The sequence below is a fragment of the Apus apus genome, chromosome Z, assembly GCF_020740795.1.
Source record: "Apus apus isolate bApuApu2 chromosome Z, bApuApu2.pri.cur, whole genome shotgun sequence".
Classification (NCBI taxonomy): Eukaryota; Metazoa; Chordata; class Aves; order Apodiformes; family Apodidae; genus Apus; species Apus apus.
This window is the reverse complement of record NC_067312.1, coordinates 25,165,664-25,188,904: the sequence shown is the minus strand read 5'-3', so window position 1 is coordinate 25,188,904 and position 23,241 is coordinate 25,165,664. Positions and strand designations below refer to the sequence as shown.

Here is a 23,241-nt window from a genome sequence, read left to right as displayed (position 1 = left end):
GGCATTGTAGTTGGCATATTATATTATTAGACACACTGTTGATCAAGTGTTACCACAACAACAAAAAAAACCTGTGCTGCGCAGTCTTCATGCTTAAGCACCACAATTAAGAATAGAGAAATGTAGTTCATTCATTTCAGGAAGTTGATTTTTTTCTAATTCTTATTGTAATTGCATTGTTCTAATCCTGTATTATAAAGGCAGCTGCTTGCCTATCATTTGTACTTTCCTCGTTAATCCTGACTCAGTGAATTAACCTTTAATTACAGCCGTTAAAATTGAAATGAGCCTCTTGTCTGGCTGGGGCTGCCCCCTTCCAGTGCATGAGACTGATGAAAATTTTTTGGGTCAATGAATATGTCCCATGTCATGTCTGATAGATGCTAAAGATGTGAGGAGGTAAATGTTACCTTAGAAAGATGTGGTTGAAATTTTTAAGAACTAGGTTTTAATGGCAAAGTAAAACAAAACTACGGCTTAGGTTACCTGTTTCTTCAGCCTGAGGTACACAGTGTAACACACATACAAACACACTCTGTTTTACATACATTACCATACTATGTATTTGAAGAATAACTTATGACATCATCATCATGCTTATTTTTAAATACCTAGCACCAACCCTGTTTACAGCAATCCTACTTTTAAGGAGTATGTTCTTATGTTGGAAAGAAAAGGAAGCATTACTGTATATTCTCTCACAGATTTATGCATTTCATTCTCAAAAAAGTTGGGTTAGTCTTAAGGACAGTACTGACTTTTAATGGAAGGCAAAAAAAGAACAAGAGTTTTCCTCACAGTAACTTATCTAAAGAAGTTTCTTTTCTGCAATAACCCCCAATTTAATTTCTATTTTATAAACATAATTTGAATAATGTAGGTGCAACGTACTTTGCAATTTTAGCTCTTTTATTTTTAAACACAATATTAAAATACAGGTTTAACCTCTTTCACTCCAAAACAGCAAAATAGCATTAAATCAGAAGCACTGCTGTTAACTGAAGACCTGGTTACTCAGAATATATTTTAATTAATATGCAGGTTGCTAACTAATTACACATAATATTTATATAATTATACATTTATATAATTTATAAAAGATGTATAATTTATATAATGCATACATTGTTTGTAAAAGCATAAATAAAAGACACAAGCTGGAGAGTATAGTAGTAAAACACATGCTAATCAACTAAATCAATGGGATTATACATCGTAATAATATGTCTCAGACAAGGCATACTACTATTTGGGCCAGTGTCTTCTACCAGAAACTTGTTTCTTCCTCAGAAGAAAAAATATGTTTGAACTTCCAAATCAAACTATCTAATTTGTTTGAAAGAAAGAAAGTTGAAGATCCTTAACTCTTAAGTATAGAGCTTTTAAAGTATTAATGCATTTAATAAACGTAAGACAGGTATTTTGAACACTAATAAACACCACAAATATTGATAAAATGATTTCTAATTAAAGAATAAAGATGAAATGACACTTCAAGAAACAGTATCATAGCAAGTTGGGTTTTTCAAGCTATCATTTATTAAATTACGTAGAAGCAGTTTCTGAAAGGGCATTATAACTTTCAAATACTCGATGTAACACATATACTACGCTATCAATTTAAGAACATCCTCATACACAACAAATTTATTTAAACAGAAAACCAAAATTAAACATACAGGACATCTGTGTTTCATTCCTTCCTCTGTCTTGGCACTGGTTAATATCTGCTGATTAGCAGCTACATTCATTTGTAGATGTCCAAGTGCTTTATCAAGGTAAGCATCATTATCCTCATTTTTCCGATGGAAAACTAAAATACTAACTTACTCCCTCCAGATCACACAGCTAGTAGTAAGCCAAAAATAGAACTCGTTTTCCATATGTAACACCCAGTTCTGTATCCACTGGACCAAGCTGCCTTCCCACAAGCATCAGTCACACCTAATCAGCTGCACAGCTGAATTTTGGGCGGCACTGAGAGAAAATTGCTTTTCAACTCTTAAATTTAAGACTATGCCTTTTCAGTTGCTTCCCAGGCACCCTACTGATATACAATATTTTTAAAATGTGGTTTCAAATAAGCCTTACACTACCAACCTCGTAGAGCACAGAGTAGGGCAAAAGGGACACAACACAGATTCTTCAAACTGTTCCACAAGGAAAAAGTACTATCTTAGGAAATTAAACTGGAGACTAAACAGAACTCCAGAAATACCTCTGCTCAGTGTGCAAGCGTTGCCAATAATGCAAACAAGTTATAAGCACACACAGAGATCGGACACTTGTAGACTATCTTGTGGCACACTTCCCCTTCCACCTCCCCCCAGCAAACCTTCCCAATTTCAACCTTTCTAAAGAGGTGGGAATCAGAAGAAGTGTAATGAAAACATTTAATGCTTAGGTAAAAGCTCTCTAGTGATGAGAAACCAAAAATCTACGACATTTCTTATAGGAAGCTGAAAAACAAAAGGGTAAATGTATAAAAAACTGTAAAAAATAATAAAACTATATTCAGGATACCATAAGCCTGTGTTATCCTAACACAAAACCACCACAAAAACTTCTGATAAAACAGAAGATGTGGCTTACATTAAAAACCAATTTAAAAGGAAGATCTTTTGGTTCAGTGAAATATTTCAGAAGCATCCTAGGATGGCCCAGATATATATTTTCAGAATATAAAACCAATTCCTTAAAAACAATGGTAGTTGGTTAAAATCTCTTTGCAAACACAGGGCAGAGGAGTACCAGGAATCTAGCTGAACCATTTCTGCAGGTCACTGCTATCACAAGTGATTGCACTACATCTCTTTCATGACATGAACAAGTTAATGTTTCCTCTGATGCAGCCATTCCTGTGGTAAGAACTCAGACCAGATCTTATATGAATAATCAATTTATCTAGTTACAGAATAATGACTGCTAACAAAGCTCTGAAAAAATAAAACTCACGAAGTTGAGTACACACCAGTAACTATTTGGAAGAATTACTACTAATTTCTCCACTGTAGGATATTGCAAATGCTTAAGCAGCTCTAAAACCATTCCTGCAAGCTGCATACAAGAGCCATGATATAGTCCATTATTTCAATCTTTGTGTTCCAAATATTCCTAAGAAGAGGTCTTTCACACAGAAAAAGAATATACTGCAGAGCAAGTCTTAAGACTTGCTATAGTGGAATTAGAAACAATCTACAAGGACAACGCAAGCTAAATTATAAGAAAGTTTTCCCCTGTAAAGACTATTTCAACACCTTAGAAATTACAGTATCATTTAATGTGTTCTCCTATCCTGAAAAAAATCTCTAGTTGAATATTGAGGGAGTTAATGTTTACTGTTTCTAAAGGAATTCTGTAACTGTGCTCAATTTGAAATTAAATGTATTTATCACCTGGTTTGACTGGTATACAGCTTGACCTTGACTTTTGTCAAAACCTATTATTTCTGCTCTATGCATCACCACTCTAAAGAAGTTCTCAAAGTGGATGTCAGTCAAAAGTTTTGTAGAAGACATAAGACAGAAAACAAGACTATTTCCTCTTTCCATCCTAAACAGTTTCTGTGGAGCTCTGAGTAGCAGGAAACAATAGAAACATATCAGAATAACTATTATCAAGAGAATAAACTGAACACGTAAGTAAAACAGTACCACTTTACATTTACAGCATAATTCCATATGCACAATAATTAATGGCAACACTAAATTGTTTCATCAAATATTTTTAAAAATATCTCCTCACCACAACAACAGATTCCACCCCTTTTGCTACATGCTTTTATCAAGAACTTCTCTTACTCATCCTTGACTTTTTTTCCCAAAGTATCCTCTACTTGGGGCAGGGCAAACAATCTCCTCCCCTCAAATCCTATTCATCTCAGCCCATACTGCAACACTCCTTTTGTCCCATCCAACTGCTGCTACTATCAGAGGTCATATCCAGCTGTCAGTGCTCCCTTGCACTAACTCTGTTCTGAATCATAAGAAATTTCTTGCTACTAAAGCTCTCATCTGCTGTGTGACGGGTAGGAACAGATAATCATTGTCCTCTCCAGTTTCTCTCCAAGACCATAGCTCTCCTTTTTCTTCTCTCACAGTTCCTGTTCAAAAAAACACCATTTCCTGCAACAGTTTATAATCCTCCCTGTCCATATGTCATTCACAAGTTTTGCTTTTGATTTTCTCTTCTCTCACTTCATAATCTCCTATAGTGGACAACACTCACTTGCAGTGTTTTCAGATAAACGCTTTACACTGACAGCTTCCAGCTTTCTCTTGCCTCTTAGTTTTCATTGGCACTGCATCTTCAAATATTCCAAATGCTGAGTCCCCAAGCACTTAGGTCTGACTTCTCTTGCAAATACACCCCAAAAAGCTACAAAACAGCCTCTGGCAACCTCAGTTACCTGGTTCAGTTGAGCCACCTGATGAGGGACCACACATACCATGTTAGAAGCTTGCACAAGGATTTACTGTTTTTTGCACCCAGATGGAAGAAAGCTATCCATAAATTACCAGACAATTTTATTTTTCCTGGAACTGTAATATGCATGTGTGCATTTATATGAGAGGGAAATTTGCTATATGTAAACATGAACCATAAAAATAAATGAGCTGTAGGACAAAGCATCAGCTTGTGCACTGCAGTTTCTATTCAAGGGTATTTTGGTTTTGTAGGTTTAAAGAGACTCATCCCATTACCGTAAACATATTATTGTATTTATACTTTCTATAATGCTCAGAAGCTATGGATTTGGAATTATAAGTTTTCTAAAAGCTGTATCTGATTAGAGTGCTGCATGATTTGAATAACAGACCACCTGACATATTCCAGGATATGCAGCTGCATATTTCTTTGATAGCAGAGTCATATACTGTACTTATCTATTTTTACTCCATGCTCTCCATAGCCTAGTAATAAATTAATTTCTCACTGTTAGCTTGGCATGTGCCCTACAGTTAAATCCATTTTTCTCTCCCACTGAAGGAAGAAAATTTTTCTGAAGTATGACTACTATTCTCCTTATTTTTAGAATTAGTCATCACAGATTAAATTAAAAATATTATTTTAAAAGTGACATTCCCACATAAAGTCTTAGGAGGTGCTTTTTTATTTTCATTTTTAGAAAATTACCTGATGGTGTCAAACAACATGTGAGAATACTTATTTATAACTATCTGCATGCAAGACTTTTACAGTATATGGATATAATTTCAAAGAACAGTTTTAAATTTAGCATTTAATTTCTGTTGCTTCCTGTGCAGAAAACTCAGCAAAGGACCTCATGTTCACGTGCAATCATTATCAATGACAATGAGAGCTGTGCTTAGATCTGAAAACAGAATACAGCCCAAAACATGTAACCACTATCCAGGCAGCAACTACTAGTTCTTACGTGGCTTGGGTTGTTTCCACAGCAGGGAATACGAAGAAATGTTGCAGCCTCTCTGCTGGTTACATGTTTTATTGGGAACTCAGCAGTGCCAAGACAGTGGACTTTTCCAGAATCAACACTTTCATGTAGAACCTCTGCTGTCTTGACTACATCTTCTAGCTCTTTCTACCTAACACCTCTACTTCATGGCAGATATCTTCTGAAAAATGGGGAGAAGCAATTCAGCAAATGAATCGTGGCAATCAAGAGGAAAGCAAGCATGAATGTGAGTGGAACATGCATTCATGTACTGTAGATGATGAAAGGACTGAAGAAATTGGCAAACAGGGGGTGTTACTGATTGCTATCTTTAACTTACCCTCAAAGATTATAATTCTGAGGTAAAGCAAAGACACCACAGTTATTCTGAAGCTAACCCACAGCCAGGAAAACAGATAATTGCCTGTGCTTTGAGCTGTCAAAGCCATAAGAGACGCCAAAGAAGCCATTGTGGAATTGAAATCACAGAAGTAAGAACACAGTTGCAGTTAAACTCAGGCTTGCAACCTATCACTGCATTAGCACTGCAAAACAGCACGGAGGAAAACTACTGGCATTTTCAAACTGTGTGACAGGTGAACAACTACACATCAGGTAAAGTGACTGCATGTCCACAGACTGTTACTGCTCTGCTTGAAATATAAATTGCAATCACAATTGTCTTAGATAAGGCTAATATCCAACACATTTTCTGAAAGTCTACCTTTTCAGCACCGAATTTTAAAGCCTGTAAACATGAAACCAAATCATCAGCTAAGATAATTTATTTCTTGAGTCAAATAATTTATGGACCCTCTTTAAGTAAGAAGTGTTTGATTTTGCAAATGTACTGCTCGCAAAGCCAGCATAAACTACTTCAACAACAATTATTAAAATTGCAGTGCAGGTTATATATACCTGCCTGATTAGAAATAAGGCTAAGCTAAAAAAATGTCTGTGCCTCTGTACTTTTTTCTGGTCATTCCCCTTCACTTTAACAAGGATAACTATTCTATGTTGTACTGCTGCAATTCCTTATTAAATTGCAAATTTAAACTGGACACACGAAATTACTATGAAAAAGCAAAAATAAAAAAAAATAATGGAAATTACTATTCTCCTCCACAACAAAGAAATGCCCTCTACCTCCATGACTTTGCTAACCTTAATTATACCTATAGTTTTGAGATTCCCTAATGGAAAGTGCCACAAAGCAGAAAGCACTAACAGAATGAATCATGACACATACTGATACACCACTGATTGTAAATCTATACTGTTTTTATTTGCACCCAGGGGCTATGCTTTGTATGCCCATGAAAAATTACTTTCAAGTAGCAAAATGTCATAATTGGAGGCACATATAATACACAAACAGGCTGAGGATTAAGAGGTATGTTATTTTCTTATAGTTTTTTTTTTGATAATGTAGAAACTAGATCATTTGAAAGTCTGGTGTAGTATGGATACTAAATTTGTGAATTAAAGTTTCCCTGAGGCAAAGAAAAAGACAAATTGAAAGAGGTTAGAAATCCTTGAAAGAATGTTCTCAGACATGCAATATTCATACTTTCCTCCACATTACAGAACATAATTACTACAGATCAAGAAAAGCTGCCAGACTTGCATGTAACTCAGAATTTCGTATGAGACCTTTACAGGTGAAAGTACTTTAAATAAAGCAATTTAATGCCTACTATAAAAACATACAAAATGCATAAATTAAGACACTTCCCCCCCCAGCCACCCCACTTTTTAAAGACTACTTACATCAATGACTGATGAACTCAACAGATTTAATCCCTCTAGGTCTGCTGTTAAGCTTGGGGACAAAACAGCCGCTGTAGGCACTGCCACAGGAGTTGTCACAGGACTGACTACAAGTAAAAAGGCAATTGATACTTTGAAAAAAAAACATTGGGAAGGACAATGAACTGTTCTAATTCAGTGTAAAAATGTTTTACATCTTCATTCATTTATTTGATCTTTGTATACATGTTTCTTAATAGCAGAATATTATTTTCTTCAGGCTCCAATGCTCAAACAATGAAAATATAAATAAAATTGATATATGCATAGACCACATGTTATTTACTTTAAAAGTATTTTGTCCTCCTTTGCCAATTTTTGCTCTATTCTATGCAGCATATTTTCCTTTACAAGTTATGTGCAAAGTACATTTGAATGCAATTTAACATGTTGTACCTCTAGAAGTAATCTTGAAGAATGTTACTACAAAGCATAGGAAAGAATCAGTACCAGCTCTACTTTACCCTTACAAGAATACATTCTAATCTGTTCCTCAAAATCTTCATTTTTTTTCTGTCTTATTATAGTACCACAACTGGCTCATAGGTTGCACAGATGTTGTACAAGTAAAATCCAGTAATAAAAGTCCAAACTTGCAAAAATTCTAAAAATATTTGTTTAGTATGCTTAAAAATAAGTTGATAATTTAAGACACTTTTCTTTTGGTCAGGAAGCTGGTACAAAAAATGAACAGAATCAACGTTTCAGATATTTAAAATTAATTAAATTAAATTAATTGCATGTATATCATGGGGAAAATGAGGTTTTAGTCATTATACTTACAATCATCTAAATCTAAGAGAAACACGTCCTTTTTATTTGGAGCTTTTCTATCTTGTACTGGTTTTTCTTCTTTCTGTAAAAATACATGAATATTTCATCTTTTACCACATCAGCAAAAGAAGTCTTTAGTACATTTATAAAGTGTATTTTCTCTGCTGTAAAAGAAGTATCCATTTACAGGCCTTGGCATTCAGAGAATTCACCAAGTGAAAAAGATTACTTTGTACAGATATGCTGAAACTAAAGTTCACATTTGAGTTATCTGCTCCTCTGAAGCCTATGTTTTTGTTTAACATTACTAATAGCTGCTACTAAAAAAAAAACTTGTGGTGACAGATCAGACACCTCTGTTCAGGCCTTTAAAAAAGAGACAGCAGCTGCTTTTTAATTTTTTTAATAAAAAAGACGTGGGTTCTAACATCTCTTGTTTCCTTATGAAGAACTGGGAACAAATCCATTCTGGAAAAGTAGTGTTATATGCACTTATCTAGGAGTATGGAATCCTGTCCCATAATCTACTGGGATTTACGTAATTGCTGGACAAATAAGAAAAGCTGATTTTTGTCAGGAAATAAGTTTAGTTTTAAGACTTAAGATGAGTTCTAATAATAAGCATTGATAGCGGTTTAAGTAAGGCATATAGCAATGATAAAGTAATCTTGGTGTCAGACTACTTCAACAAATTTTGCTTCAGTACAGCTAAATAAAAAGTTTTAAACAAAACTAGTAAGAGTGAGTGTTACTCATACCTACAGAACATGCCTAGACAGTGATGATTCAGGACAGAATTTAGTGTCTCTCTGCTCAATATGGACTGCCAATAGGGTGCTTTAGTAAAAACTATCGATTTTTAGATGTAGCCTGAAGTGGGACACATTACCTGCTGGATGCTCATCAGACAGTTTTTTCATCAAGCTATTTCTGTCCACTAATAAGCATCCTAGATACTTAATCATCATGCCATATCTTAATCATCTGGGTTGGCTGAAGAACTCCTGCTCTTTCTGGCTCACTCACCAGACAGAAGGCTTTGTCATACTCTCAGGGAATGTGTCAATTGACTTCAGACCTTAAAACATTGCTCACTACCAAAGGTATTACATGTAATTTAAAGATAGTCTTGCATTACTTATATTATTTTTTTACCTTTTCTAATAAATTAACTGGTCTAAATAAATCAGCAAAATTCCATATGCTCATCCAGGCCTCCATTTCTTGAGCATTACTTGCAAGCTGTCACAGTCTCTTCATGCACGCTGGATACAAATTCCTCCTGGAGGCTGGAGTCCTCTCAGAAACTCAGCAGCTAGAATCACTTTATTTGACTAACATGATAGAATAAAATTACTCTTTTATAAAGGTGCATCCCCTTTCTTCTAGTCTATCAGCCTCATTGTCAATTGCAAACTAACAATAATGCTGAGATTTTTTTTTTTTTTCCAATTTTGGGAGAAATTCCATGGTTCCCACCAAGGAACATGAAGACAACTAGCTAATGTTCTTGCTATCTGAAACAGCTGATGCTAATGACTACCAGCCTTGACCTAAGCCAAAATGAGATTGCTTATAATTTTCTTCTAATAAATCTGTGGCTCAGACAGACAGTAGTCACTTATGTGACATCATTTAGATGTGCTTTAGATATTTTAGGAGGAGAAGAATTTTTTGGAGAGAGAAGAATGGAAGCCACTATTTAAAAAATATTTTTAGATCAACATATTTCAGTGGTCCTTATCATTACGGTATTTGAATGCTCTACTGTTGCTGATTTATTTGAAACACAAAACTTGTCTGGACAAAGGAAATAGCACAAAATATCTTTCAAATGGTGCTAATGTTCCTCCATTCCTTACATGCCTTCTCCAGAATTAGTGAGGTACTCTGCTGCAGAAATCACTCTCTTGAGTTCCATTCTGGTCACAACTACCAGACTTCATTTTTCTCTTCCAGTGTGACTATTGGCAAGTAATTAAGCTTCTTTTGGCTTGCCTTTTTTTCTTTTAAGATCTGGGAAATAAGGATAAATAGTGTGCTTCATAATCTACAGGTTCTACTTGAATTACTCATGTCTATGAAGTTTCAGAGAAACAATTTAATGACAAATATTGTCAACAATGGTGAATATTTAGCCCTGAATCAGGGGTTTAGCTGTTACCTGTAACACTTCTGCTATGAACTGTGTGATACAACTTTTCTGCTAACCTACAAACTCTTCAGACACTAGAACATACTAAAAGAGAACACGGTTAAACAAAATGCAAATATATTCTAAAAAACTTCCTCAGTTTCCAAACTCACTCATTCCTATCCCCACTTACCCATAAGATACCATTCTGTCTTCAACTATGCTTAAGGTTCAAAGCTTATTTTTAGCTAGAGTTCTGTATTTGCTAACTATTCCAGTAGTGTTGGGATTTCTCCATTCCTTTTTACTATCCAGCCAATTGAAGTATATAAAAAGTGGCTCACCCCCATGAAAGACTATAGCACAAGGATGAGGATTTTAAATATGCTTCAGTTCTGCAAGCAGCAGCATTGCTAGGTGAAGGTGTTTAAAAATAAATTAGGAGGCAGAGCAAAGACTTCCTCGTACTGTCAGTCTGTTCACTGAGGATAGTTAAGCTAGGACATTCCATGTCACAAATAACACAAAGAGTATGCTTCAGTTTTGTTTTCCTGTTGTTTACTTTGCCATTCTAAAGTAGTCACTAAGTATGTATCACAAAACTTGGTATGTAATTGTATAAGACAAAATACATTTCTGCACTATTTTGAATCCACCATGTAATTAATCTTTAAAAATGAGGATAAAATCCTTCAAGAGAATTTATTTCTTATATTCAACATAAAATAAAATGGTTCTAGGATAAAGTGTAAGTATAGAAACATTACATGAAGGTAATAAATGGCATGAAAAAGTTCCACGGCACATTGTATCAGAATACTGTGCTAAAACTACATCACTTTACTGTAAAAAACCCACACAAACCCCCCACAAATGACAAAAAAAACCCCACCCAGAACCCCCAAACAAACCAAAAAACAACCCTACCATCTGGAAAATGTAAAATCAGATGCTAACTAAATCAAGATAAAGCTAATGTTGGAAGTATAATCATGTCTTACATCCTACTTCAGTCAAGTGTGTCAAGCTTAAGTAAATGCTCAGCTACTTACATGTGTGTGTGCATGCATGCTATATAAACACATTTTTTCATTTTTTTTTTTTAATTTCTATCTATGGATATACATATATATTAATTGTATCCTATTCTGTACAAAACACCAAAGGAATCTCTTCACATGGGCTCTGCTTATTACAATCATGATTATATTCTAACTTGTTTTTTCCAAGAAAAGAAAACTGATTTGCTTTCTAGGAATAATAAATAGCAATGACTGCAACAAACACTACCAGTAGATTTTTCTGTTGAATGAAAAAAGCTTTGCATTCAAAATCAAGACAATAAAAAGGCTCTGACGTGTCTGTCATTTCTCTGTAACGCAATTTTTCTTCTTCTTTTTTAAAATAAGTCTACAATATAACCCATAGAGTTTCCTACCACGAAATTCCACTATGGGAAAAGCAGAATACTAAACAAAGAAGTTAAGCTATATTCCATCAAACATTTCTCCATTTGCAATTCATCTTGGTAATAGAGATAGAACCTGGTAAATGCATATAGGACTTGAAGCAGGAGATTTCTCTTGCTCAATGCATAATTCATGTGCTCCGCCTGCAAACTGTGTAAAATGAGAATTTCACACCGCAGCATGAGCCATGGAGCTGCAGAGAAAAGGCAGATGAAATCATATTTTGCTGTGTGAATTTTATTTCTTATCCTCCCAATATTTATACAAAACCATCATTGACAATCCAAATGCACTGACAGATCACCCACTGTTTCCATTGTGTTAGCACTTGAAAAGAGATCAGGCAGAAGGATAGACAATTTGTTTTTGTATATTTTTTAAATAGTGGATCAGGTTTTTAACAGCTGAGTGACTATATTATACTTGTATAAGGAGGTCAGCAGTAGCTGGTTTTAAAATCCCACTGTAGAGACACCTACTTATATATGCATCATCAAATCTGCATTTTAGCTCTACAGTATTTATGCTTACAGCATAATATGTATCTCAACATCTCAAACAACCCATATTTCAAAAGGACATATAACACTGCAGTGCAAGAGGGTGACTTTTCTATTCTCTGCAGCTCAACTACAGTGAACACAACAGCTTTTTCAAAATGATTACTGAAGAGAAAAAAACATGAAAGCATTATGAATATATCCAAGAAAAACAATCTGAAGTTTTTTTTTAACCTTTTTGAATGGTTGTGAATGCATGGGTGTATGCACAAATTAAGCTCCCATGTGAGTGTAATCACCTTTTTTATTATGAAAAATCTGCTGAACATGGCAACAGTACCCAACAAAACATACAGTATGGTAAACACCAACCAAAATATCAGCTAGTTCATAATGTGTGTCAAACTGAGAAGATATAAAATAGAGTCTACTAACTACTCTTATCAATATATATTTTAGAAAATGTTTTCTGTCTTATTTAAAAGGAAGGGAAACCCTAATGAATCTTCTCTCCATACACACTGACTAAATTCAGGATACCCTGTAGCAGGACAATATAAGGAATGACTCCTCCAATAAAAATCTATCAGAATAAAAACGTGCATTTCTAAGAGCCTCACTGAAAATGTCTGCTTCCTCAGTGGCCTGAAAAGATATCTAAGATTTTCCTGGAAGTAAAATTAATACGGGTAGTTAATATGAAATGTATGTTGACACAAGGGCTCTATACAAGACTTTATCTATAATGCTCTTCAAAGTTGGTTAACAACTGCTTTTCTTTCCAGCTTGGAAGGGCTTATCTAGGTTATCATCACATAGCTCCACCTAACAGTCCTCACAAATCCTTTGAAAGAACCAGAACTCTTCAGACAACTAGTGAAAGAAAATGAACAATGGTGCTGATATCCTAAGAAAAATGGACTAATGTAGCAGGGAGAAGGCACTGCTGTCTGAGTATGGTTTTGCAGTGGGTTCTCAGAACTAGACCTGTTATTTTCTGGTGAAAAAATACTGTGCTAAAATGAGAAACTGCAAACTGTTAGAATTAATTTGTGTCAAAAGGAGCTTAGTCTGAGAGGATTCAGGTTACGTTTGTTGTGCTACAATTTTTTTGCCAAGACCCAGTTTGGCTTCTCTACTAGAAAAAAAGTAGACATAGGCGTGTTACCCAGTGTGGCAGTTGGGCAGAAAACAATGATCAAGCCACAGAAACACAGTCTCCTCCATTTCTCAAACACTACACTCTTATTTCTATTCTGTTCTACTTAGTAAAAGAAGGGAGCAGATTAGAACTTAAAGTTAACTCAGAGTTCCAAACGTTACAAAACAAAGACCACGAACAACATAAGTTCAAGATCTGGAGAAATGGAGAGCCTTACCTCCTCAATTAAATGAAATGCACACCAAAACAGCTTAATGAAGCTACAACCTTCATGTTAAATGTTCAAAACACACCTGTCCACCAGCTGCTACAATTGCATTAAATACAACAAACAATGTCTGCTTTGACTACTCAGCAATCTGTATATGAGTCTTGACCTAAATGTGTTAGCTTAATTTAAAATGCATCAGAGTATCACTTCGGTTTCAAATCCACCTATCAGCACTAAAATGGTAGCATCTGAGCTACAATTCTACCCTTCAGGTTTTTATAAAATACATAGAAAGAAATGCACAGAAAATAATCTGATAACAGAAAAGTAAGTTTCAGAAATCTTCTTCTACCATAACAGATTTAGCATAAAGTTCCTCATTTATTTATTTTTAAATTAAAAGTAGGTAGAGAAACACAAACCAATTCATGCTAATAGCTTTAGATCTATAATGCCTGTTTGAGTAAAATGAACTTTTATCCTCTTTTTTTCTTCACTAAGGTAAGCAATTATAACTTAACTGACATATGAATGGCTTTCTTGAACACTTCTGTATCTTCACACATTTCCAAATACAAGTTAAAAAAAATGTATTTGGAAGTTCACTACTCCATAAATACTGTAAGAAAGCTAATACTATTAGAAGTAATAGAACCCTTTATAAGCTTTATTGCTATCAAACACATACAGCAATAAAAAGCTGATTACTCATTACGAATATTTATTCTACTAATCTATGTATATACCTCAATTATAGATGCATTAACTGTACTATTCTCAAATTTAACAGGATTTTTTTTTAAAAAACTAGTGGTTCCACTAGAACTGTCTTGAAACAATGTACTAACATTAGTTTCTTGATTTTGTTTCCTGTAAGACTCAGCTCCTGTAGTAATTCTATATATACAATATATATATGTATATAATATTTTTATTTGCTTAGACTACCAAGTTGCTTTAGGATTAGCCTTTTAATGAAAGGGCCAACAATTTTTTTCAGAAATTTTTTATTTTTAGTTATCCGTAAAATCATTACACATCTCCATTTCCACAGAAAGAACACATATAGATGACTAGATGCATCTTTTCAGATTTTATAGGGGTTTTAAAAAAAAAGTATTTTACCTTATTAGATGTAACATTTCTAGATTTTCCAGACTCAGAGTCATTTTCAGAGTCTGATCCTGACTTGGAATCTGAAGAACTTTCTTCTGATGATGTGGACTCTGTACCAGAGGAACTAGATGTGCTTCTCTTTTTGGAGATCCTCTTTGCTTTTTTTTTAATGTCCTCTGAATCACTACATATTGAAAAAAAAATTAAAAGACATGTAAAACCACCAAAGGAATCTGCTTAGGGAATATCCTAAGTTAACATCTCAAAGTCTTTTAAAATGAGTTTTAAGTCACTATTTATTCATGTTAAAAAACTCAGCTAAGGTGGCAGAAGTAGTAGCTAATTTAAGGTTACCAAAAATTGTTCTATCACATGACACAACAAATCATCACATATCATCTGAACCATCAAAACAGGGAAACAAATCTGTGAACTAATTAAATACTAAAAATATTATTGCATACATCAAATATACACTTTTTAATATAAAGAAACTTTCAGACTATTCCACCTAGGATTAACAGAATTTTGATGGGTTGTAAGATGTTTTTGCAAAGTAGTATTGCATAAAAAAGTAAAATCAATGCATTGAATTAATTCATTTGTTAATTCTTCTAAAACAAACTGTGTAGAAATAAGATCTATAATACATACAAGTATTTCAACCCATTAAAGAATTTATACAGAAGAGTTACAACATTCTGACATCCTTGATCATATTGAGTACCTTACAGCTAATGTACTTCAGAGACACTATTCTTCACAGAGTAAAGTGTTGGATTATGTTGCTCTGTGCTAACATGTACTAAATAGTTTGAAAATCTTCCTTGTTTGCTGCCAATAATACTAAAAGTGCCAGTTAGTAGATCACTCTTCTGTCTCAGGCTGGAGGGCTGGGGTTACTACCTAGAAATATTGCAGGAAATCTAAGAGTTATCATGGAGATAAATTAGCACTGCATATAGAAAAAAAAAAATCTCTGTTCTTGGATCTGCAACCATGTTATACTTCCAAATCAGGTGCTTTGTACATCACCTAATTCAGCTTCCTCCCCAAGACAATAAAGTGGTTACTAAAGTGCTTGAAGGGTAACAAGGTCAACAATAATTAAACAAATCCAGACCACTCAACTATTAAGAGTCCCTCTGGACTCAAATGAAGTTGTTACGAATTTTTACTTGGTTTTAGAAGCTGTAAAAAAGAAGGTACTATGCTGCATTTTTAGAAGGGAAAAATACAGAGAGGAATAGAAGAATTTAATGTCTCAGGAAGGAAAATAGGGCAATGCCCTCCCCCTCCCAAGAACTTACCAGGAATGAATTGTCTGAATAAAATTTAATAAAAAATATTAAAAATCAGTATTTACATTTAAGCTATGCTAACAATGCCTCCTAATATAACTGAAGTTGAAATCTACCCCTAAAATTTTAGTCAAAAGCATTTTTTTCTGAAAGCAGTAAACTTGAAGCTTGCAAAGCTAAAAATCAAATGAGAGTACACTTCACAAAAACACTCTCATGTAACTTATCTGGTTGTCAAAATCAGCGCAGAAAATAGGTATATATCAAAACTATGTTTCAATAATACAACATTGAAAACTTGTTTGAGATTAATGGGCTAAACGTAAAAAATTACTACATATAATGTTTAAAGTTTGTTCTTCACAATGAAGAACAGGTACTGACAAAATTATCTACACTTTCTTCACTGCCATTGAACAGATGCTGTAGTTGCAGCAACAAGTAAGTTACTGTGAACCCATTATATAAACAAAGTACGATGTTTTTTGACAATTTACTTTAGCTTATCTTTGAAACTAGATTTGAAGATTAGAAATGTTACTTTATTCTACAGCAGCCAGTTTTGATGGATAGTCATTGTTTACTTTACTGCTTAAAATTTCAGATGTCATTCTAATGAAAAGAATTTACTGGTAACTAGCTTTTTAACTTTGCGATGATGAAAAGCCTGTATTAATTTAACCTACAGATTTCATTTGTTCTGAACAGGAAAACCAATATAAATCACTTTTAAAATCATTAAATCCTGACTTAAATTAATAAAGTCATAATTAGGGCATTATGCTGTGTTTGTTATGGAAGTGGCAAGGCGAGCTGCTTTAATTACTGTCTGTAATAAAAGGAGCAGAGTGCGTACTGCGCCCCAATCAGCGCTGTCAGCCACGACTGAGCTGAGCTGCAAACTCATCAAGTGAGCTGGCAGCAGAGTACAGAGTTTTAAAGGGCGATCATGTCTGCAGAGGCCACTTGCTGACAGCAGTGGAAGAAACAGATTCATACAATCCAAGGTATTAGCCCCAATTACTCAAAATTTTAATGATACTTTAATACATTATAATGCTGTTGATAATGGGCAATCTTAAAAAGCGCTAACACTTAAATATCTTATGACCGTTTCTCTTCACAGCCCTTGCCTCTAATATTTGATCATAATCTTTTTAATATAACATTATTTAGAAAAATCAATTGTCTTAGTTACATAATGGCAAAGTGTTGAAGGACTTAATTTTAGCTCTCAGCAAAATTGCTGCAAAAGGTAATTAAGTGTTTCACACAACTGTTTGATCACTTATTCAGCCTCCCAAGGTTACATCAATTTTCAAAAAGCCACCCAAGATTTTACTGAAGTCAGAAATTAATTCCAAACATAAGAGTAATCTTATTAATGAAAATATGAAACCAGTTCACACACTCAATGTTACTGACATCCACTGAAACAGGAGATAACACTCCTTGGCCAATATATACCCCAAAAGACTGAGCAGACTGTTTACAGGAAGAGTGATTTAACAGATAGTATAAAAAAAAAATATTAAACCATACAAATCCATAGCTACCTTTCATCAGCAGCTTTAGATGTTTTCTTTGCAGTACTTTCTTTGCTGTCTGATTCAGTGTCACTTAATTCTTCGCTGGAAGAGGAATTCCCACTACTCTCATCACTGCTGTCTTCCTCCTTGTCTTCCTCCTCACTTTCACTGCCAGACTCGCTCCCTGAAATAAAAACAACTCTTACAATATTTTTCTAAATATTGTACATAATTAGTAATTTAAAATGCAAATTTGTTTTAAATAAATAATTTTTTAGTATTTTAAGCTCTGATTGCAAGCTTTAGCATTATTTACCTTGTGTCAAAAGCAGGCAAGAAAATACATTTCCCCTAATGTTTACAAAACTGCATTGGTTAAAGACCTGTCCTCTTCAGCCTACAGTATTAGAGTTTCTCAAATTAGAAAGCCCAATCATAAATTAATTGTATGTGTATTCTTCAAAATTACGTAATCCTAGCAAGACTTGGAGATTACCTCAAATTCTATAATCTATATATTCACTTAATTGCAAGATTGTAATTGTTTATTAGATAATCTGTTCTTGAATACTAATAGTAATGATAAATTTTTGCAAGTAAGGATAAATTACTCATCCTCTACTTACTCATATAGTTACCAAATATTCAAATATCTAAAGTGAACATATTATTTTTTTGCTTCAGAGATCATGAATTTCAGTGACACAATTCTTAAGCACTTCTTCTGTGTATTTCCTCAGTTTAGGAATGAGAGGCAAGAAGCTCCATTTTGGGCACCACAACATAAAAAGAACAGCAAGTTATTGGAAAGTGTCCAAAGGAGAGGATGGTGAAGGGTCTGGATGGGATATTTTATTAGGAGCAGCTGAGGTCACTTGGATTATTCAGCTTGGAGAAGAGGAGGCTGAGGGAGACCTCATTGCACTCTATGGCTTCCTCACGAGGGGAAGAGATGGGACAGGTACTGATCTCTTCACTTCTGTGACCAGTGACGGGACTTGGAGAAATGTCAGGAAGCTGAACCAGCGGAGGTTTAGGATAGATATCAGGAAAAGGTTTTTCACCCAGAGGGTGGTTGAGCATTGGAACAAGCTCCCCAGGGAAGTGGTCACAGCACCAAGCCTGCCTGAGTTCAAGAAGGATTTGGATGATGTGCTCAGGCACATGGTGTAATTCTTGGGGTGCCCTATACAGGGACAGGAGTTGGACTTGATGATCTTCATGGGTCCCTTCCAACTCAGCATATTATACAATTCTAAGATTTTAAAGTGCCTCTCTTCCATTCAAGTAGATGCTGGTAATTCTTTAAAGTCTAATGCTAAATACTTTCTGTGTAAGCCTGGACCTGGGAGAATTATATTCTTCATTACATCTGAATGATATTAACATCTACTGGAAATGGCTGTCTTGGCAAACTGTCTATCTGGCATTAAGTAGCAGACTGGTCAAAATAACCTTTGCTCACTGAATTTGATAGATAGCTGTTAGTTACCTTCTTCATCATCACTCCCATTACAATAAATAGAAAACATTGCAGAGAACTTGAGAGCAACATTACAACACAGTTACTGAATAAACCCTATGGAAGACCACACAGTTAAACAAGTTAAATATTGAAAACTTAGTGTTCCCAATAGTCAAGCATATGGGTGCTTCTGCAAAATATTGGGTGCCTTTAGTTTTAATTGAAGCTACAAACTCTCACTACTCTTACTAGACTCAAAGCTGTGTGAAAACAGTATGTCAAGTTTTTTCAACTGGGAAACAAAGCAAATTACAACTTATTTAATAAACACAAAATCCATATCTGTAAATTCAGCAGTTATGACACAGCTACATTGAATGCATAATTTTCTCCCTGACTTCCTGATCTCATACATAGCTCTCCCTTTTTTTTCTGAATTTTTTTCAGATTCGTTTTAAGTAGTGGCCAATTCTGCAGATACAGTTCTCCAGACAGTGGAGATGCAAGTTGCTTTCCAAATACCTACCTGATGCACTGGTACTAGCAGATTCATCTTCTTCCTCTTCTGAGTCAGAGTAGAACTTTTCTGCAGCTTTCTCTTTCTTTGTCTTACCTAGAATTCCAGTCCATTCCTTTCCCTGTAAGTTTCAACTTAAGTTTAGTTTTACTATCAGCAATACAAACACATAGACACAACACAGCAAAGGAAAACGATCACAGTAATAGTATTAAAAGCAGTTTCTAAATAACTTCTCTTATGCAAGTCAAGATACACTATTAAAACTTCTCCTACTTTGCACAATTAGAAGAATGAAAAGTTCTGTACATAACTATGAAAGGTGAGATATGCCTATTAGAGAGTCTGGAAAAAGGTTTACTAAGGCAGATTAAAACCATCACAATCCATAAATGAATTTCTATGCCAAAAGAACCTGAAGTTTCAGAGTTTTATCTCCGGATCCAGCTGAGTTTAGCCTATGACTAGAATGAAGGGTAAATATGGCTAGTCCCCACCCAGAAGTATTAAGGGGAAAATAGATGTGGGCCCAGTAGGCAGCACGAGTTCCAGCAGCCACAGAGGAATTATATTTCACTTTCTTTTCAGTTCTCCAAATAAAAGTAATTCTTACCACCTGGAGAACACTAGAATGTGGCAGGAATTTTGCTAGACTTTTTTTCTTTCCATTTCACCCTATACTATGAGGCAAGTAGAAGAAAAACTCAGGCCACTAGAAAACCAAATAGGCAGATAGCTATATCAATAGAAAGATAGAGGTCTGCCTCAGTGATCACTCCGATCTGGAAGACGAAGTTTGGAAAGAGCTCTAACAGTGACTGGCAATGGTGTACGGCTCTAGAGACATCCTGGCTTCCTTTTAAACACTGAGGGCTGGTAAAGCTTTGTAATGCTCCACCCAGGAACTCGTAATTTAAAAAGCCGATATTCTTTTATGTATACATGACAATTTAACTGCGGATTGCAGATTAACAACTCAGGTTCACTCACATACATTCTGTAGGCACATCCAGTATTGGAGGAACCACAAAATTAGTGTCAATGGGAAACTATCCAAAGAAAATACTTGCAAAAAAACACAGGGTAGGATTTTCATTTGTTTTGAGGTTTAAATGGTTGGGGGGATATGTTTTCTATTATGTTTTAGATGGATGTTACTCCATTTGATCAATTTCCTACAATGCTTTCTGTTTCTATGGACAAAGGTGTCTCCACACACTCTTTCATGCCAACCTTTTAACTTATAATGCTCCTCTTGAGCTTACTCCCTTCAGATCCCTCCCATAAAAGCAGAAATTTGTAAACAAAAGTCTATTTTCCTGAAATGTATATAAGGTAGACAAATAATACTAAAGAGAATGCCTGTTCTACCACATTGCTGCCCACTGGCTTCTGCAAGTAACTTCTGTTTTTACAACGTTCTCTACCCATTCTATGCCTAACACTGTACACGCAAATTAATTAATGTGTGAATTACTGTACAAGTTACCTCCCAACACAGTCCATGTGCTTTTCTGGCTACATCCGTTACAATAACTTAACTCCAGGAGCACCATCAGCACACTACATTCTGATATATTTGTATTTCTGTCACTGTTCAGTAGCTTTTACTGACATGTACTAGTACTGTGGTACCTGATGCAAAAATCAACACTGGTAACAGAACATGACTTTGCCTCTGAGTTTACAATCCAGTAACAAGAAGCTATTGGTAGTAGAAGAGCAGCCCTGTGATGTCAAAAAATTACTTGTGCCCTAACAGGTGACATTTTCCTACTGTAAACTTCCCTAATTCTCTCCAGATTATCTAAAATGTAAACCCCCACCTATTCCAAACTTTACACTTTGAAACATACAAAATATGTACCCTTGTTGCTTCCTTCTCTTTATATTACCTACTCTTTTCTGTTTAGACATGGACGTGTCCATTAACAAACCTCAGCTCACCCCCTAGTTTGGCAGGCCGGCTGCACTCATCATTAACAGCAATTAAAATACTGCAGCACAGCGAATATAAGAGGTAAGAAATAAAAAGTGAGATGGAAGGGGAAAAAGCCCATTTAAGCCACCAGTGAAGCAGAAGTGGCCTACCCCTGACCTACTTATCTCATTGAAAATAAAAAGAGCAGGCAGCGTGCAGGTTTCCAAATGTTCTGTTTCCAAGCCAAAATAAGCAACACCGATGTTCAAATGCACCAAGTTTTTCAGTATAGTGTACAGGCAATATTTAAATACTTGTAACTTTAGGCTAACAGTCTCTACCCATGCATGCTTTCAGCAAAGTTACTTCTAATGATGCTGACATACCGACTCGGCTACCTCGACATTCCGGACAGAAGGGTCAGGCGCCACCTCCGGCCAGTCCGACAGCTCCAGGTAGCCGGTGGCGCGGCTGTTCAGCGTGTGAGTCAAGGTGCCGAGCTGGAAATGATCCCGATCTATTAAAAAAAAGAGGGGGGGGGAGAGAGGAGAAACACACCAACACCACCAGCTCTACCACAAAGAGCAATCTTAATCAGGGCTAAAGGTAATTGCCATTATATTACCTCAAATGTCATGGAATAAATATAAACTAGGAAGCTCTTCATAGGTCAAAAAACTGATTTCAGTCCATAGATTACAATAATCTCCCCCATAATGGTCAATAAAAAAGCTAATCAGTCAGTGTGTTCAGAGGTGTTGCTCTGAAATGTAGCTTCTCTAAAAATTACTTTACTGTGAATATTAAGAATGACAGCACAGTTAAACAATCCATATACATGTCTTGGCACAAACACATCCAGAATTTTAATAGTATTTCTTCAAAATAGAGCTCCTCTTATAGCTTCAAAACTAGGACTAAGTAAGTATGAAAATTAAGATTGCAAATTGTAACCAAAAAAGAGCATTTTTACTTAAGATAACCTGATAACCTTTTAACTTGAGAAGACAAGACAGTACTTCCTACCTATAAAAAAAGACAGCGAAAACACATAGGGAAAATTATGATTTTGGAGAAAAATAACAAAAACCTAATCTACTGAGATTAAATTTCTTTCAGATTCATAAAGAATTTGCAATACTCTCATTAACAATCTTCTATTAAAGTCCAGGTAAACAACTAGAGCTATTTTCCTAAATAGAAGAATAGTTTTCCTCAAAGACACACCTTCCGTTATTTAAATAAAATTTAACATCCACATGAACAGAAGTGGATCAGTTTGTCAGGATTTATCATTAGTGAAATTCATGGTGTTTGCACCATGCAAACCTTGCTTAGAGAAAAGCAAGCAAGCAGAGTGAGTATCCCTGCATATTAATAACTTGTATTTTCTAAGTGACACGATTTGTGAGCATATTTGAAATAGAATAGGCTGCCACATTCCTTTACACAATGAACATTTACCAAATGATTTTGGCAGTTATACCTTTAAAAGGAGACTCAAGCAATGGGGCAGGTTTCTGTACCAGAAATATTTTTTTGGCATATTTGCTTAAAGCTCCACTCTTCTCATTCGGAACAATAAGCTGCCTAATAAATCTTGTACGGTCTCTGATGTCGTAGCTTTGATCATACTTGCCGAGATTTAATACATACTGGGTAAGCAATTTTGTCTGTGGAAAAAAACAGGACAAGAACAGAATACAAGTTATTTATGATTATTGATAACTCTGGATAAACATATTTAAAGAGGTAATAAAAATGAATGGTTATGTCAAACAAATGTTGTTCCACAGGGAATATGCATTTCTAAAGCTGCAAATGGAATTCTGAAGCCAAAGCACATGTCCTCTTCTGTATTGGGGAGGTGAATGCTGAGTACTGAGAAGCAGCCATGTGCTAGATTATTAAACTGCT

At 35.1% G+C, this 23,241-nt stretch overlaps 1 protein-coding gene across 4 annotated transcripts in view; it reads right to left on the bottom strand.

Moving 5' to 3' along the window:
* AP3B1 (adaptor related protein complex 3 subunit beta 1) overlaps positions 1-23,241 on the bottom strand; it is a 211,450-nt gene that overhangs the window by 42,724 nt on the left and 145,485 nt on the right. For all 4 annotated transcript variants that reach the window (XM_051641898.1, XM_051641897.1, XM_051641899.1 and 1 more), the window contains 7 exons: positions 22,811-22,997; positions 21,711-21,841; positions 19,413-19,524; positions 17,449-17,605; positions 14,601-14,775; positions 8,009-8,081; positions 7,187-7,293 (listed from right to left, as the gene is read on the bottom strand). In XM_051641898.1, coding sequence (XP_051497858.1) covers positions 7,187-7,293; positions 8,009-8,081; positions 14,601-14,775; positions 17,449-17,605; positions 19,413-19,524; positions 21,711-21,841; positions 22,811-22,997 — 942 coding nt within the window. The remainder of the gene's footprint in view (positions 1-7,186; positions 7,294-8,008; positions 8,082-14,600; positions 14,776-17,448; positions 17,606-19,412; positions 19,525-21,710; positions 21,842-22,810; positions 22,998-23,241) is intronic.